The sequence below is a fragment of the Bos mutus genome, chromosome 11 (genome assembly GCF_027580195.1).
Source record: "Bos mutus isolate GX-2022 chromosome 11, NWIPB_WYAK_1.1, whole genome shotgun sequence".
Taxonomy (NCBI): domain Eukaryota; kingdom Metazoa; phylum Chordata; class Mammalia; order Artiodactyla; family Bovidae; genus Bos; species Bos mutus.
In genome coordinates, this window is record NC_091627.1 from 540400 (window position 1) to 557623 (window position 17224).

At 64.1% G+C, this 17224-nt stretch overlaps 2 protein-coding genes across 12 annotated transcripts; one reads left to right on the forward strand and one right to left on the reverse strand.

The window, feature by feature from the left end:
- Positions 1 to 3432: 3432 nt before the first annotated feature.
- On the forward strand, positions 3433 to 7877 carry ENTPD8 (ectonucleoside triphosphate diphosphohydrolase 8). The gene is made up of 10 exons (XM_070378598.1): positions 3433 to 3900; positions 5059 to 5282; positions 5364 to 5481; positions 5980 to 6130; positions 6235 to 6394; positions 6487 to 6717; positions 6790 to 7050; positions 7227 to 7337; positions 7448 to 7585; positions 7683 to 7877. The coding sequence occupies exons 1-10, from the start codon at positions 3795 to 3797 to the stop codon at positions 7872 to 7874; spliced, it is 1692 nt and encodes a 563-aa protein (XP_070234699.1). The 5' UTR covers positions 3433 to 3794; the 3' UTR covers positions 7875 to 7877.
- A 277-nt stretch (positions 7878 to 8154) lies between these two features.
- NOXA1 (NADPH oxidase activator 1) lies at positions 8155 to 17094 on the reverse strand. 11 transcript variants are annotated; one of them, XM_005908634.3, is made up of 14 exons: positions 16906 to 17082; positions 14926 to 15008; positions 13990 to 14098; positions 12827 to 12961; positions 12460 to 12567; positions 11621 to 11677; positions 11340 to 11383; positions 10775 to 10901; positions 9640 to 9679; positions 9349 to 9407; positions 9003 to 9157; positions 8728 to 8839; positions 8536 to 8650; positions 8304 to 8456 (listed from the first exon to the last, which is right to left on the reverse strand). In XM_005908634.3, exons 1-14 carry the CDS (start codon positions 17080 to 17082, stop codon positions 8368 to 8370), a joined length of 1410 nt encoding a protein of 469 aa, XP_005908696.2. In that variant the 3' UTR covers positions 8304 to 8367. The 11 variants fall into 11 exon arrangements, with proteins under 11 accessions (XP_070234702.1, XP_005908696.2, XP_070234708.1 ...); XM_070378601.1 differs by having other exon boundaries at positions 8155 to 8456; positions 8536 to 8839; XM_070378607.1 differs by lacking the exon at positions 9003 to 9157.
- Positions 17095 to 17224: the final 130 nt, after the last annotated feature.

Below are 17224 nucleotides of genomic sequence, written 5' to 3' on the forward strand. Positions count from 1 at the left end.
CCCATTCAGCATCAGCCCAGCACTGTGAACACAGCTGCAGAAATCCTCCAGATACACTTCTTCTGTTCTGTAGAGTCACTGCAAGCCCCAAGTCAGCCGACACTGAACCACTGCTCCCGGGGGAAATACAGGCTCAGATTCCCGAAAGCTCACAAGTACAAACAGATGGCTCGAAACTGACCGTGAAAGGGACACTTGTTCACAGCGGGAGCTGAAACAGGAAGGCAGTGTCGCCTCGTTGAACCTCGGCTGAGGACGGGCGGGCCAAGTCACTCGTGTTGGCTGCTCCGCTCGTGCCCACAAATGCCCACCAAGGGGATTACAAAAGCAGTTTGAGGTTGGTAGGCAACACTGCAAGTACAAAATCCACGAATAATGAGACCCGACTGTGTTAGTAAACAAAATCCAGTAATATAAAAAGAAAATAGCGCACCACAACCCGTGAAGTTTATCCCGGTTCAGTAGTCAAGAAAATCAACGCAATGCACCACACCGTGTTCAAAGAAAAACCACACGAATGTACGGATGGATGCAGACAAGCACGTGCTGAAATACAGAACTCATTCGTGATGGGAACTGGCAAAGGAGGCCCCTGCGGCGACGCCGTGCCTCAGGGCGCTTCAGGCCGGACGGGGCTCCCGCCTCCACGCGGCGGCGTCTTGGCTCACAGTCTGCGAGCAAGGGCAGGAAGAGCCACCACGCGGGGAGGCGGCGCCGCTGCCCCGGGTCCGTGACTGCCGCGCCCCAGGGAGCTACAGACTCCTAAACCCTAAATAGAGAGAAGATACACTGTGCTCGAGGATTGAGAGGCTCAAAATTGTAAAGACACCAATTTTCCACAAAGTGATCGTAGATTTTTGGCGTAACACCAACGAAACTTCCAGATTGTTCTGTACTTAGTGAGGGGCCGACTGTAAGTTTACATGGAAGGGCATAGGAACTACATGTTTCTTCTTTCAAGCATGGAGAATGTTTATTTCCATCCTGCTACCTCCAAAAGAGGGGCTTTCCTGACGGCTCAGCGGTAAAGTATCCCCCGGGAATGCAGGAAGCCCAGGAGATGAGGGTGCGATCCCTGGGTTGGGAAGATCCCTTGGAGGAGGAAATGGCAAGCCACTCCAGTATTCCTGCCTGAAAAATCCCGTGGACAGAGGATCTTGGTGGGCTACAGTCCCTAGGGTTTCACAGAGTCGTACACAGCTGAGGAGTAAGCATGCGGGAACTAGAACAGCTAAAACCATTTTGAAAAAGAAGATTGGAGTTGGAGGCTCATATTGCACAGTATTAACTGTGAGGCTGCGTAATCGAGACAGCCTCAGGGACGAGAGACGCAGCGGAGAAACGGGCCCTCCGCGCAGGGCTGTTTATACGGAGGTGCAGAGGCCGTCACAGAGAAAGGGTGGTTTTCTTAAATTTTATTGAAGTATTGTTGTTTGTGATGTTTCATTGTTTTTGATGCTGAGTACGACTCTATGTTATGTTTACCCTGATAGCTCAGTTGGTAAAGAATCCACCTGCAACGCAGGAGACCCTGGTTCGATTCCGGGGTCAGGAAGATCCCCTGGAGAAAGGAAAGGCTACCCGCTCCAGTATTCTGGCCTGGAGAATTCGACGGACTGTGCAGCCCATGGGGTCGCAGAGAGTCAGGCACGACTGAGCGACTTTCACTTCACTCACCGTTGTTTCCATTTTGTGTTACTTTCTCCTGCACAGCAGCGTGCCTCAGTTACACACACGGACAATCTTGGTCACACTCTTTTCCATTCTGGCTTATCACAGGATACTGAATACAGCTCCCTGGGGTGCGCAGCGGGACCTTGTTGTTTCTCTGTCCTGTAGGTAAGAGTTTCATCCACTGACCCCAAGCGCCCGGCCCTTCCCTCCCCGCTTGGCAACCATAGTTTGTTTGTGTTTCACAGGTTGACTCGTATTTCAGATCCCACATGAAGTGCTAGCGTGTAATACTTGTCTTTGCGTCTCTGACTCACTTCACTTAGTCTGATAATCTCCAGATCCATCCCTGTTGCTGCAAATGGCATCATTTCATTCTTTTTGATGCTGGGTACTACGCTACTGGATATATAAATATATGTGGGCACCACATCTTCTTTGGAAAGGATGGTGCCAGTGCCTCTGCCATCCACACGCAGAAGAGGTGGATGTGATGAAGTCACACCTCTTAGAATAATTCAGAATGGCTCATTGATCAAACCACATCATGAGACTAGGAGACTTAAGGAGAAAGAAATCTTCATGACCGGGGTTAGGCGAAGAGTTCTTGGTAACAACACAAAAAGACCATCCACAAAAGAACACGCTGATAAATTTGATTGCATCAAGAAGTTAGGAATTGCTCTGTGAAATACACAGCTGAGACAAGCTACAGACTGAGAAGGTGTTTGCAAACCTCATATAGGAGAAGGAGCTGCACGTAGAATATATAACTGCTGCTGCTGCTGAGTCGCTTCAGCGTGGCCGACTCTGTGCGACCCCACAGATGGCAGCCCACCAGGCCCCGCCGTCCCTGGGATTCTCCAGGCAAGAACACTGGAGTGGGGTGCCATTTCCTCCTCCAACGCATGTAAGTGAAAAGTGAAAGTGAAGTTGCTCAGTCGTATCTGACCCTCAGCGACCCCATGGACTGCAGCCTTCCAGGCTCCTCCATCCATAGGACTTTCCAGGCAAGAGTACTGGAGTGGGGTGTCATTGCCTTCTCCAAATATATAAAGAACTCTTTAAACTCAACAGGAAGCAATCAAATGGTCCAATTAAAAGACATGAGACTGCGCCCGAGAGGGTCACGGGTGCAGATGCAGATGTAGGGAGGCACTCGGTCCCCAGCCCCGTGTGAACGGAAGCCGCAGGAGGCCTGACTACACGTCAGATCGGCTGAGAGGAAGAGCTGTGACAGGGACGCCCGAAGGACACAGAGAAGCTGCAGAGGAGCGAGCTCTCTCATGGGAGAGCCTCTGGGCTTTTAAACCTGTTTTATTCGTCTGTTTGCTGCGTCGGGTCTCCGTTGCCACGTGTGGGAACTTTAGTTTCGGCGCACAGACTCTGCTTGTGGCTCGTGGCCTTAGCTGCCCGGTGGCATGTGGAACCTTAGTTCCCTGACCAGGGATCAAACCCCCGTGCCCTGGGGTCCGTGGGCAGTTCTGAGGTGAACCCAGTGGTCAGTCTCCAGGAGGGCAGTGAAGCACAGGTGCCGTGAAGCCTGCGTGTGCTCGTCCGTGGCCGCGCCTCGCAGCTGGGGAGTGGGATCCCGCGGCCTCCAGCGTGGGGGGCTCAGCTCCCTGGGGCAGCCCGGCTCCTCGCAGGCCCCGGGAGCTGCCGGGTCTCCCTCGAGCTGAGGGAAAAAGCCAGGCTTGGTCGTTTCTGACTCCCTCGCAAGGACAAATCATCAGCAAGGGGAGCCGAGAGCTGGGGGCTGGGCCGGGCCGTAGGGAGCGCTGGAGAACCTCGCCGGGCCGCTGTGGTCACACGAATGGACACGTGTGCACAGAAAAGCAGCAACTTCACTGCACGGGGGGGAACAGCCTGACCCTCCCCCTCCTGCCTTCCGGCCTTTGCGTGGGTTGAGTCCTGGGCCTCAGGCCTTTGCAGTCACCTGACTCCGACCTGCCCTTTGCCCAGTCCTGGCGCCATCCTCTGCTGGGGAAGGGTGGGGTCAGAGGCAAAGTCCGAGCAGCTCCCAGGAGGGACCCCTCTGTGCGGGGGCCAGGTGGTGACCCTGGGTGGGGGCAGGCAGCAGGGGCCGTCACCTGCTGGGTGGTGACCAGGCTGGGGGGGCGGTGATGGGGGTGGGGTGGCAGCAGGTGGACAGCGCCGGGCAGGCACCCGAGAGCCAGCAGCCGGTCCAGCTCCCTCCTCACGGCCTCCCACTGCTCATCGACAGCCCAGGTGAGGGGCGCTCGGGCTGTGGGGGCATCCACCCAGCTCCTGCCCACCCCCGGGGGCTCAGGGCACTGTGTGCCCTGGAGGTGGGTGTGGGGTGGGGTCCTGGTGTCCCTGGTTCCTGCCCGTCTCTGACGTGGCCTGCGGCTCGGGGACAGAGGCTGGGTCCCGTGGGGACAGCGACTCAGGCAGGTCACCCGCCCTCTCTGATCCTTGGTCTTCGCCCCTTAAAACGGGAACATGACCTCGCTCGGAGGCCCCACTCCCGTGCTGGCCGGGGGCCCGGGGCCCGGCGATCGGCCAGGAGGAGGAAGCCTCCGGGAGCATCTGCGTTCCTGCAGACATGGACGCGGCACAAAGTCCGCGACCTCAGGGTCCTGGTGACCTGATCACTTCCTCCGGCAGCACGGCCGCCGGCCCAAGGCTCCTGGTGACTCCTGTGCCCTGGCCCCGCTCAGGGACGTGGGGTAGGGCTGGCGAGGCCTCAGACGCTGAGCTGGTGTTCAGCCACCGGTGAACCTCTCTCCTGGGTCGGCCTGGGCCCACTGCCGAGGGTCAGTTGTGGGCCCACTGCCGAGGGTCAGTCGTGGGGCTGGGAAAAATGTCAGAATCAGATCAGAGAGGCGCAAGGTCGGGCTTTTAAACAGAAACCAGATGCCTCTGTTCAGAGCTCCTCGGCCCTTGGGAGAGACAACGCACTTCCCGGGACCCTCCTGACCTCATTCACCAGGCTCCAAGCGGGCAGCTTGGCAACAGTGGGGTGGCCAGGCAGTTTCCTGTCCCAGTGTGGTTCAGGCCTGACCTCAGGGCTCTTAGAAAACACCCTGGGAGAGGCCTGGGGTGGGGGCCTCAGGGAGGAGCCTGGTAGGTGGGAGAGGTGGGGTCCTGGGTCCCTGAGGTCAGTGTGGAGCTGGCAGTCCTGCCCGGTGGGGGATAGGAGGGGAGCGGGGTCCTAGGGGTGGGGGGAGAGGGGCTCCCAAACAACACGGGGGTGGCTCTCTGGCCCCTGGTGTGACCCCAGCGCCCCCTCTGCGCTGTATGTGGCCGGCTAGCTTGCCAGACCGGGCATCCTGGCGCCTGGCCCCTGCAGCCGTCTGATGCCATGCACGGGGCGGGCACCCCAGCTCTACAGCACGGTCCTTGGCCCTGCCTGTCGACCAGCAGGAGTGGGCTGCCTGAGCCCCGGGGAGGACAAGGGGCGCTCCAGCCAGTGGAGTCGGGGTGCCCCCGCGGCCCCACGGGTGCCAGTCCTGCCCCCCAGCATGGGGCTGACCTGGAAGCAACGGGTCTTCACGGCTCTGCTGGGCGCCGCAGCGGTCTCAGGCCTCACCGCGCTGCTTCTCGTCCTGGTGGGGACCATGAACGTCCTCCTGCCTCCAGACACCAAGGTGTGCCCCTGGGCCCTCCCGGAGAGGCTGGGCTGGGCTGCGCCTGCCCCCACGCCCTCCTGACCCCGGTGTCACCCCCAGTTTGGGATCGTGTTCGACGCTGGGTCCTCCCACACGTCCCTCTTTGTGTATCAGTGGCCGGCCAACAAGGAGAACGACACCGGCATAGTCAGCCAGGCCCTGGCCTGCCAGGCGGAAGGTCAGTGGACAGTCTGCCGGTGGTGGGCGGGGCTGGGAGCTGCCAGCCACTGCCCGACTGGGCTCTCAGCTGGACGGGGCTTTGGGAAGCGGTGGTGCAGGCTGGAGCCGGGCAGTAGGGAATCAACCTGACGGAAAAGGGCTCAGAGAGCTCTGTGAGTCTCCCAAGGGGCCCAGCTGGTCAGTGGGTGCTGGGCCGAGGCTCTGGCATGGGCTCTCCTGAGCCTCTCCCCGTGTGCCTCCAACCCCCTCCTCCATCTCTTGTAAGGACACTGGTCGTCGGGTTTAGGGCCCACCCAGGGAAGCCAGGTCATTTCGTCTTCAGACCCCTAACTTAATTACACCTGCAGGGACCTTTTTGCAAACACAGTCCCCTTTGCAGGCTCCGAGGGTGAGGACGGGGACTCGTCTTTGCAGGGCGACCTTTGCACCTCCCTCGGGCCTGCTCAGCTCCGCCAGCCTCGGGGCCTGGGGCCTCACCTTGGGTGCTGTGTTCCAGGGCCTGGAATCTCGTCTTACGCCTCCGACCCTGCGCGGGTTGGCGAGAGCCTGCAGGGCTGCCTGGAGGAGGCGCTAGCACTGATCCCAAAGGCCAAGCATCATGAGACACCCATGTTCCTGGGGGCCACTGCAGGCATGCGGCTGCTCAGGTGAGGGGCTGGCGTGGGGTCCACGTGCCCCTGGGGCTGAGGCACCACCCAGGTTGGTGAACAGGGGCAGCTCCCGCCAACTCTGCCCCACCCTCCCTGTGCAGCCGCAAGAATCGCTCCCAGGCGGAGGACGTGTTCGCCGCGGTCAGCCGGGCCCTGGGCCAGTCACCGGTGGACTTCCGGGGCGCAGAGCTCCTGACGGGGCAGGACGAAGGCGCCTTTGGTTGGATCACCATCAACTACATCCTTGGCCTGCTGGTGAAGGTGTCACAGGCGGCCCCAGGGCGGGAGGCCATGGGGGCGAGGCTGTGGCCCACGCGGCCGGGCAGGGACTCAGTGCCCCCGTCCGTGCCCAGTATTCCTTCTCTGGAGAGTGGATCCGGCCTCTGGAGGAGACGCTGGTGGGCGCCCTGGACATGGGTGGGGCCTCCACCCAGATTACCTTTGTACCTGGAGGCCCCATCCTGGACAAGACCGCCCAGGCCACCTTCCGCCTCTACGGTGCCGACCACACCGTCTACACCCACAGCTACCTCTGCTTCGGGCGCGACCAGGCGCTGAGCAGGCTGCTGGCCGAGCTGGTGCAGGTGGGCTTGCGTCCTGGGGCAGGGCGGGGGGCCGGCCCGGCCGGGGCTCTGAGCGGACCCGTCCTCCCGCAGGCCAGCACGGGCCTCCTGATCCGCCACCCCTGCTACCACAGCGGCTACCGGGGCACGCTGGCCCTGGCGTCCCTGTATGAGTCGCCCTGCGCCCCGGCAGCGCCCCCCGACCTCAGCCAGAACCTCACCGTGGAGGGCACGGGGAACCCCGGGGCCTGCGTCGAGGCCCTCCGGAAGCTCTTCAATTTCTCCAGCTGTGACGGCCGAGAAGACTGTGCCTTCGCCGGGGTCTACCAGCCCCCCGTGCAGGGCCAGTTCTACGTGAGCCCCCCGGCCTGCCCTTGGGACCCAGCTTCCTCCCGGAGGCTGAGGGTCCCAACCCCTGGCGCCCTTGGGGAGCCTGGGACCCCGGGTGGGGAGGGTTAGGGCTGCATCCGGCTCGTCCTGGGCCCTGCCCCTGGGCACCACCCACAAGGGCACATCGCCCTTCCCCACAGGCTTTCTCCAACTTCTACTACACCTTCAACTTCCTGAACCTCACCTCCAAGCCGTCACTGAGTGGGGCCAACGCCACCATCTGGGAGTTCTGCCTGTGGCCCTGGAAGCTGGTGGGTGGGCCCCGGGCTGCAGACTCACCAAGGGGGGCGGGGGTGCCTCCGAGCGGGACCTTCCCTGGGCGGGGGTCAGGAGAGGGGCTCACTGGGCTCCCGGCCCACAGGTGGAGGCGAGCGCGCCCCCGGGCCAGGACCGCTGGCTGCGGGACTACTGTGCCTCGGGCCTATACATCCTCACGCTCCTGGTCGAGGGCTACGGGTTCAGTGAGGAGACCTGGGGAGGCATCGAGTTCCGCCAGCAGGTGACAGCTGGGGGCCTGGGGGGCTGGGGAAGGGTGGGCCTCCAGGGCCGAAGCCCCGCGGCCCTGACCTGAGCCCCGGCCGGGGTGTGGCCCGCAGGCAGGCGGCGCTGACATCGGCTGGACGCTGGGCTACATGCTGAACCTGACCAACCTGATCCCGGCCGAGGCGCCCGCCCAGGGTTGGGCACAGAGCTTCGGCGTCTGGGTGGCCGGGGTCGTCTTCGTGGTGCTGACGCTCGCGGCCACCCTGGGTGCCGTGGCAGTGCAGGTCTTCTGGCTCCAGGACTAGGCCTGCGGCCCCTGCTGCCGCCACCGAGGCCCAGCGCCCTCCCCATCAGGAGCCTTGGCCTTCGTCCTGGGGGCTCCGGCCAGCCACCAGACGGCCCCCTTCTGCCCCCGGGGTCGCCCTGGCTGTGGAGGCTGTGGAGCCCCGACCACCGCCCCTGGCTCCCAGCACCCCAGCCTGTTTCCCGGGACCCTCTGCACAGAAACCAGGCTGTCGGGACCTGAGCGGCACCTGGATTGGTGGCGGCAGACTGACGGGTGTAGGGCCGGCTCTGGCCTGGGGTGGGGGTGCCTGCTGGAGCCAGAGCGGCTGGTTCTTTGGGAGGGGTTGGCCGTGGGCCATGGGGTCTCTGGCAGAGCCGGTGTCCAGCTCTGTGGGGTTCTCCTGAGCAGCCCACCTGCACCCCTGGAAGCCCAGTCAGGCCGAGACAGGTCACGTGTGGGAAGCAAATGCCTTTATTAAACCCTCCCCGCCACAGCCTCTTCCGCCGAGCTTCTCAGGCGCGCCACGCAGCTGGGACAGTGAAACTCTTGGGGAAGATGCCAATGTGGCCGTCACAGTGGCCCTCCAGCCACGCCTGGTCCACTGTGGGCGTTGGGTCGTTACTGCGTCTGCGTGCAGACCCTGGTCGGGCACCCCCCGGCCTGGGCAGCGCAGGCTCTACCTTCACACAGGACATCCACGGTGTCTCCTGGCTGCAAGGCCAGATCCTCGGGCCTCTGGGCAGAATAGACGTGCTGGGCCACCACCTGGTAGAGGACTGGCCGGCCGCCCACTCCCTGTGGCAGGATGAGGGCTGGAGGGTGAGCTCAGCCCCGGGAGAAGGGCCAGCCACCCCTGCGCCCACCCTGCTCACCCGGCACTGCAGCTGCAGACCCCCAGGGCCGGCCGCGTCCCGCCAGGCTCTCTGCAGTGCCTCCTCCCCAGAGAGGGGCACCCAACGCCCATCCTCGCTGGGGTCTTGGTAACTGCAAAGAGATGCCTCAGAGGGGGCCGCGCAGGCTAGGGGCTTCAGAGGGTGCTAAGCTCTGACCTCGAAAGCCTCTGACGGGCCGGGCCCTCCTGCAGGGCAAGGCCAAGAGGTGGCCAGCCTGGAGCCCCCTTCCCGCCCTGCACATCGTCCCAGCCCACCTGAGCTGGGCACGCTGGGCGTGGGGGGGCAGGGCCTGGCTCATCAGGGCCCGCAGACTGGACAGGTCAGCTCCTCTCGGGGCCGTCAGGCTCAGGGTGAGGGCACACTGCACGGTGACGGTCGCCAAGGACTCAGAGCGCCCCGGAGCCGCTCCCTGGGTGCAGGCAGAACGGTGTCTGGGCCCCAAGGCCCCAGGTCCGGCTGGGGTGGGCTTCCAGCCCAGGGGGCAGGGCAGGGGCGGAGAGGTGGCGGGGCGGGGCCACGACTTGGGAGGCTTCCTCGGCTGGATAGGAGAGGGGCCTGGCCTCGGGGAGTGAGGGTGACGTGAGAGCTGCTGGCTCTTACCCCTGTGCTGGCGGCCTCGGAGGAGGAGCCAGGGCTGGGCCCCCCGGCTGCCAGCAGCCCTGCAGGGAGAAAGGAGGGGGCAGCCAGGGAGTCAGGTGACTGCTGTCCCCTGAGGGGAGCAAGTCAGAGTGGGGGCTGCTGGCACCCCGCCCCGGGAACCACAAGGCCACCAGCTTCCTCTGTGGAGGACACAGCAGCTGCTCCCAGCACTCCCCCTAGACGCCTGCCTGGGCCCTGAGAGCACCCCGCCCTCCAGGGGGCCCTCACACCCGGCCCTGCACGGGGCCTCACCTGGAGGAACCTGCTGGCCAGCGTGTTCCCCGTGGGCACTCTGCAAGGAAAGCCACAAGCTGGGGCTCTGCTGGGCCTCAGGTCGGGGCAGAGGGTGGGGGCGGGGGCTCTGCTGGGCCCAGCAGACCCGGGAGGGTGAGGGGCACGGCCTGCAAGATGGCCCAGCCCGGCAGGAGGCCACCAGCTCAGCCCTGTCATGGGTCAGTCTGGAGCATGAACCAGATCCCTATGGACAGGAGATGACAGACAGGCCGCCGTGCCTGTGGGTGTGGACCTGTCTTCCCCTGGCCAGCCAGGAGGTGGCGGCTGCAGCTGAGGGGTCCCAGCCAGCCCGGGAGGCTAGGGCTGAAGTCAGGGACCCGCTGGACATCACTCTGTGCCAGGACTGCAAGCCGCGGGCGTGCTGCGGGCGGGACGACACAGAGTCCCCAGCCCAGGCCGCCTGACCCGCAGACGGAGACCCCGACTTCAGGGTGGGCCGAGAGGGCTGAGTTTGCACACGAAGCGTTTGGATTTCTATCAGATTTGCCGGCTGCTAAAAGCAGTCAGGGAGCTGCTGTCGTTCTGTCTGGAAGGCTAGCGCTAAGCACAGCGGTCATGAACCAACGGCTTTCAAGAACACCAATCAGCCCAGCGAGTGACCCGGCCGCTTTCTCTGTGGTTAACTCTAACTCCCTCATGGCGGCCTCACCGCTCCTGGCGCCCCAGCCCTCAAGGCACACCTGCCCTGAGGAGCCCCGGCCAACCCCTCCTCAGCTGCACACAGCCCCTGGGGCATCTCGGGGAGTCCTGCGCCCAGCAAGGAAGGCCGGGCGCCCCAGCTGAGGGGCGGAAGCCTCACGGCTCTGATGCATGCACTGCAGCCTCTCCCAGGTCTGGGCTGGGGAGCACCCCCCGCTCCCTTCTGAGCACCTGTGAACGTCTGTGTGTCCCCGACCCCTGGCATCTGGTTGCTGCGGCTGGCTCCCACCCGGCCCCTGGCCTGCCTAAGGAAGCCAAAGCCCTGTCCCCAGCAGGCGATGAGGCAAGCTGCCTGGCCTGAGACGCCCTGCTGGGGCTGGTCCCCCAAGCCCAGCCTGGGGTGGGGGTCTTGCAAATGCTGTGGCCCCTGCCTGCCCCACCGGGGCTCACCCACCTTGTGGGTGACCAGCGTGCCACGGTCGTGCTGCCTAGCCTGGCCGGAGCTGACCTCCATCTCGGTGTCAGTAGGTGTCCTGGGGCTGCAGGGGGTGTCAGCTCTGCCGGGGGCAGTGTCACGGGCCCTGGAGGGGAGGGGCCGTCATTCCCAGGCCTCACCCACGGGCAAGGCCTCGTGAAAGGTGGGCCTGCAGAGCCCCAAGCTGGAGAGGAGCACCCCACTCAGAGGGCCACCTGCAAAGCTGCGTCTGGTGGGCTTTTCCTGCAGCCTGTGGCCAGCTGCACCCCACCGGTGCCTCTGGTGCCCCCTGGCCTGAGCAAGGGTGGGCTCTCCCCCTGGGGGCAGGATGGGCTCGGGACAGATGGGAAGGCTGAGCAAGGCAGGACGCCCCCCACCACACTGGGACCCTGGACAGTCTGGAAAGGGGACAGGCCATGCTGGCCCCCGGTCCCTGGCCCTGAGTGGCCACAGCAGGTCTGCCCAGGAGCTCCAGCGTCAGGCTGGGAGGCAGGCCTCGCAGGGCCCCTGCTGATAGGAGAAGTGGGTGCCGACCCCTTCCTACCGTGCAGCAGCCCGAGGCCTGGCTTCACCACGCACGTCCAGAGCCTGTGGGCACAGATGACCCCTCCTCAGGACGCAGACCCCCCAGGAACCCCGGGGGCCAGGGGGCAAGGCTGCAGGGTTTCACAGGCTCTCACCAGGATGGGCTGCCCCCTAAGTCTAGATCGGAGGGACACAGGGAGCCCCGGGGAGGGTTCAGGCACCCTTAAGGGTAGAGAATTCAGGAGGCCCCGACCTGCAAATGCCAGAGGAGACGCGGGGGGCGGGAGGTGGCTCGCCTACCTGTGGCTGCGGCGGGGCGACCCCGTGGGAGTCGGTGGGGAGGGCGGAGGCCAGCACCTGTGAGCGTCAGCAGGGGCAGCCGCCTCAGCGGTGCCCGGCCCGCTGCCCACCTGCACCCCAAGTCCCCACCTGCCTGGTAGGCCTGCCGGAGCCGTGCTCATCTATATGACTTATTTCCAGTACCACTTTTAAAATGTTCTTATTTCATAGAAACAGTCACCTCCTGTGGTAAGGGCTCCAAGTGGGTGGATTAATGCCGCTCAGAAGCGCCTCCTCCAGGCAGCCCTCCAGCTAAGACACCCAGTGCCTGGCCCTGGGTGACTGGGGCGTCAGGGGCCCAGGCCACAGCTGGAGACCAGAGTGAGCCTTCCTTTGTGCACAGGGAGCCCTTTTTCCCCGCACACCAGCCCACCCTGGGGTGAGCTGCACCCCATCAGCCAGCAATTTTGCTGGTGCTGCTTGCCCGGACCCCAGGCTGGGCAGAGGTGGCCGTGCCAGACCACCCTGTTCCTCCAGGGTCCTGCCCCCTGAGGCCGAAACGCAGGGCGAGGTTGAAGCCAGGAGAGCGAGGCTGGGGCTGAGGCAGGCAGGGCCATGCTGGCTGGGGGTCCGCAGCGGCTTCCGGTGGCTCCGCCTCCAGGTCCCAGGACCCATCTGTGAGCCCGTCTAGAGGCACTGCTGACCCAGGAGCCTTGTGCCCACCTCCCACCCCAAGGCCTCGATGGCTCCAGCGCTCGGGACAGTGTGAGCTCAACAGGGCCTGGCCGCCCGCCCTGCGGCCTGCTGGCGCCGCTGGCCCTGAGCCCTGGGCCCAAGCAGCGAGAAGCTGCCTCCCTTACCTTGGCCTTGCCCAGGAAATCCACAGGCTCCAGGTGCTCCACGTGCCGCCTATGGGGCCGGAAGACCTCACCCCTGGGGACCTGCCGAGGCTGCAGGGGGACCTGCTTCTGGAGGGGGCCAGGGCAGCCCTGAGCGCCGGGAGCCACCCAGGGCCTCAGAGCAGGATGGCCCACTCCCCAGCTCCCATGGCCTGTGGGAAGCCAACCCCCTGCAAGGCACATGGGTCCCCTACCTCCAGACGTTTCTTTATCTCATATAGTTGGTCTTGGGGGGCTAGATGAATGTGAGCCCCAAACCTGCAGGCTGTGGGCCTGGCAAGCCCCCCGAGTCAGCTCAGGAGCCTGGCTCCCCTTGCCCGTCCCTTACCTGCACTTGGCCCAGGGCGACGTCCAGGCCGTTGCGGGCCCCTTCCGGCCCCTTGGAGATGGCGTCCCCCAGGCTGCAGGCAGCCTCTGCCCAGAGCCCCAGCTGGCTCTGCACCGCAGCCATGTTGAACAGCACCTGAGGGGGTGGGGAGGGGGGGCGGGGTGATGACAGGCCCAGCACTCCCCTCCCCCACAGGGCCACCACCTGGCCCCACCCGACCCTGCACTGGTCCAGCCCCTGAGCTGCCCAGACACAGTGGCCCAGGGCTCTTCCAGGTGCCCCCTGGCTCCCGCCCTGGGGTGGGCTCTGCCTGCCTGGTTTCTCTCTGGACCCCCCCAGCCAGAGCCGACCAGCCCTCCCTTCTTTTATTCTGCTCTGAACGTCAGGCCATGTCCCATCTCTGGAAGCATCTGCTCAGCCTTCACGCCTGTCCTGCGTTTAGCCTGACCCCTTCCTGCCTGTGCTGCCCTGTTCCCTGAAACCGCAAGAGTCTGGGGCGCTATCTGAGGGGCACCTCTTGTCCGGCCCTCCCCTCCCATGCTGGGCAATAGCAGTCAAGTCGTCCAGTGCTGCCGGGAGGACGGAGCACTGCCCGGGGCAGCCTCTGCCCCCGCGCTCTGCAGGGACTGTGCGCTCCTAGAGCCGCTGCCACGGGGCTGCCCGGGCCACAGACGCCAAGCCCAAACCCCGCCCTGCAAGCCAGGGCTGGGGCCTGGCCCACCCTGCTGGGACTCCCCCACGGCTGACCTACTGGACACTGTGGCTCCCAGAGGCTGCAAGGCGGTGTGTTTCTGGGAGCGGTGGGAGCACCTCCCAAGCCTTTCTGTCAGTGCCAGCCACTTCCCAGGAGGCCAGGAACTGAGCCAAGCACCAAGCCCAGGGCAGGAACGCCAGAGCCCACTGCCAGGCCAGCTCCTGCCCTGCCCACCCCGCCACCTCTCACTGACTTCTGACACTGCCCTCTCCTGCTGGGATTTTGGGGCCCCTCTGGCCAGAGGGAGCACCTCACTTAACTCGGGCCCACCTGCCTCGGTGACAAGACGACAGGGCCCAGAGGGCGGGGCCTGCAGCCCTGGAAGGACCTCCCCCAGGCTGCCCACCCACAGGCAGCCCCCAGGGCCCAGCCACACGGCCTCCTGGTGGCCTGCTCCCTGCACGCTCACCTCCCAGGCTTGCAGCTTGAACCGCAGGCCCAGCTGGGTGTAGTCGATGGCGGTGTTGTCCCTCAGCTGGGCCAGGGTGCGCTGAAAGTCGGACAGGGCCTCCATGAACCTGTGGGCAGTAGGGGAGCCTGGCATGGGGGCCCCGGGTGGCCCCAGGGCGAGGGCTCCACCTTGGCCCGGACTCGCCCCCCGCCCCAGCCCCTCCTGCAGCGCGGAGGCAGCGATGGTCGGCAGGCCTCAGCACACAGGGTCCACACAGATGGGCTGTGCAGCCCGTGGGCTCCTCCGCCTGCACCCCAGGCCCTCTCCCGAACCTCAGGGTGCAGAGTGCCCTAGGCGTGTCCTGCCTGCTTCCGGGGTCTCTGTCCCGCAGGCCTCCCCACCCAGACCCTGGCTGGAAGCCCCAGCCCCGACCAGGATTCTCATCGCCCCTGGGGAGGCTTCCGGGCTGATGAGAAGGAGGTCACCCTGGAGCCCAGCCACCCTGTGTAGGGCCTTCTATGGGCGCCAGGCCTGCCCTGCAGCTCTGATTCCTTCTCTGGGAAGGGCCTGGCGCAGAGAGCCGGGTGGGCAGAGGACCCTCCCCCCACACCGCCGAGTCCTGGGATGCGCCATTCCTCCATCCCTTTCCTGGGTTTCCCGAAGGCAGAATGGGCAGAATCATGCCGTCCCTGCAGTCCAGGGTGTTGGAACGGAGGAGGGGAGCCAGCAGAAGTGCTCTGTGACCCTCTTCCGCACAGAGCCCAGGGTCACTGTGCAGCCGGGTGTGGGGACAGAGAGACACGCCCCCATGTGACACAATCCTGTCCCCGGGCTCCAGGGAGCAGCCCAGGGGGAGCTGGCCAGAGGAGGTGACCATAGGCAGAGAGGAGCACAGGAAGGACTCTGCAGAGACAAAGGGCCGTCAGAAAAGGAAGAGGGGACGTCTGTGTTCACCTCTCCAGCTGGAAGTTGGCCACTCCGCGCTGGAGGAAGCCGACAGCCAAGCAGGCATCCTTGGTCACCGCCTGGTCAAATGCCTGCAGACAGAAATGTCTGTGGACTGCTCGGGCCTGTAATCCCATCACCCCCGTGTCACAGACGGGGATGCCCAGCAGTGGTCAAGGAAGCCCGTGGGCCACATGATGGTCACCTGCAAGAGAAAGTCTCCCTCGCCTGCCCAGGGCCCTCTGAGTCCAAGGGGCGCAGGTGTCACGGCCTCAGTGCAAGCCTGCCTGGACTCCCCAGGTGTTTTCTGGTGACCGCTCGGGGGTAGTTAGGTGGCAGCACAGACCAACATGTTAACCACGAGGACAAGGAAACGCCCAGCATGTTGACAATAGTTGCCTCCACGGGAGGGAGTCATGCTAAGACTGTTGTGTCCTTCAAGCCCTAGTTTTGGTAGTTCACACAAAAAGACACACGTCTCACCTGTTAGAATCAGAAAAGAACAGCACGAAAGTCTTAATATGTGCGTGAAGCCCAGCTCTTCCTGAAACTGAACTCAGAAATGATGTCGTCTATAAGGACAGCAGCCATCAGTTAAACACAAGCAAAAGGAGTGCATCCAGCAGCCATCAAGTTAACTACAGGCAACTGGAGGGTGTCATGGTCCCACTCTAACAAACCTGGCTGAGTGGGGGCTTGTTGAGCTGAGTCTGACCAAGGTTGAGGGTCAGCACTCGGGCACTGATGTGGCCGCTCAGCACAAGGGAAACCCTTTTATCCTGCCACATAGAGCGGCCAGATAGGAGCTTCTGGGGGGCTCCTGCCAGAGACAGAGCCCCAGCTCCCCCACTACCCGAGCGCTCCTGCCAGAGACGGAGCCCCAGCTCCCCTCACCCTGTCCAAATCAGCTTTATTGATTGTAGCTGTTCCATCTGCCTTTTAAAATTTTCCAACAAATATGCCTCTGCTACTCCATCTCCAATTAGGGTGGAGGAGAATTTAACGTGCACACCCTTGGCCGGGAACCTCTGTCCCCTCTCTGATTAAATCGATGTTTAGAGGAGGGAGTGGCTGGACTGGCCTCATTCCACTGACCCCGTGGCGTCCAGTGATGGCATCCCCATTGCTGGATAACATTTTAACACTGACATTGCTGCTGAGATAACTGTAGATTCGAACACATGTGAGGAACGACAGGGCAGGCCCCTTGGACCTGTTTTCGGTAGTCGTCGCCGTTGGCCTGAACGATGCGGGAACCTGGCTTTTTCTGGGGGCCCTTGGGGACACAAGCAGTGTGCAGGGTGCTACTGCTTTCTGTCATCGCCCATGGGATATGCACCACCGTGATGAACCTGGAGGCTTGAAGGGCAGGCATGGCCCTGCCAGGCCCTCAGCAGAGGCAGGTGTGTGCGTGCCCGTGCATACATCTGGCTCTCGGTTCTGCTTTGGGGAGTGGGTGGGGGACAGGTGAGCACACACATCTGGGGTTTAGGCACCAACCAGAGACTGTCTCCTGGCTGTCGCCACAGGTGTCTGCTGAAGATCTGACCCAAAGCTTGCACCTCAGCAACCCTCCCAGCCCCATCCAGCCTCGAGCCTCTGCAGGTACATTAGCACCTCCATCAAGAGCACCCGAGCCAGTGCGCACTCGGCCTTTCTGCAGGACAGCAGAGTGGGGCAAACGGTCCCCACAAGTGGAGGCCGTGCTGGAGCCTTGCGACCCCATCCTGGCCCTGACGCAGCTCAACAGGGTCCCCCCTGGACACACACAGGTCCCACTTGCATGGGTGTTCGCTGAAGCAGAATGCTGGGGTGGGGGGAGTCCCCAGGTCGCCATCAGGGAAGAAGGGTGGGAGCCCTGGGCTCACCCCTGCAGCTATGGCACCACGCATTGCCACCCCACCCCTCCAGCCCTGGCCACCAGGAGCAGAGAGCTGCATCCCCCGAGGTGGAGTCTCTGCGACCAAGCCTGGGGGCCCCCTGGCTCACCCGCAGCGCGGCCTCCGGGTCCCCGGCCAGCAGGTGCACGCAGCCCACGTTGAAGCTCACCCTGGCGGGCGGCTCCGAGATGCTCGAGAAGAGGCGAAGGGCGCAGTCCCAGTCCCCGCGCGCCACGGCCTGCGCGCCCTGGTGCCAGTCGCGCAGCAGGTCCCCGAGCGAGGCCATGGTGGAGTGGACCCCGCCTGGCCCCACGCGGAAGTCGGCGCTTCCCGGCCGGATCGCGGGAGGCGCAGGGGGCGGTCGTGAGGGTCCTGCCTCGGCCCGGGGGTGCTGGGGGCAGAGCACCGCGGGGCCGGGGCTCTGGAAT

Excerpts from the sequence above, each read along its gene's own strand:
- ENTPD8 (XM_070378598.1), top strand. The coding sequence starts at position 3,795 with ATGGGGGTGGGGTGGCAGCAGGTGGACAGCGCCGGGCAGGCACCCGAG. Across the intron at positions 6,395-6,486 it reads TCCTTGGCCTGCTGGTGAAG|TATTCCTTCTCTGGAGAGTG; the intron begins GTGTCACAGGCG and ends GTCCGTGCCCAG. Across the intron at positions 7,051-7,226 it reads CCGTGCAGGGCCAGTTCTAC|GCTTTCTCCAACTTCTACTA; the intron begins GTGAGCCCCCCG and ends CCTTCCCCACAG.
- NOXA1 (XM_070378599.1), bottom strand. The coding sequence starts at position 17,082 with ATGGCCTCGCTCGGGGACCTGCTGCGCGACTGGCACCAGGGCGCGCAG. Across the intron at positions 14,099-14,925 it reads GCCAACTTCCAGCTGGAGAG|GTTCATGGAGGCCCTGTCCG; the intron begins GTGAACACAGAC and ends TACTGCCCACAG. Across the intron at positions 9,158-9,348 it reads CCGAGGCCGCCAGCACAGGG|GGAGCGGCTCCGGGGCGCTC; the intron begins GTAAGAGCCAGC and ends GCCTGCACCCAG.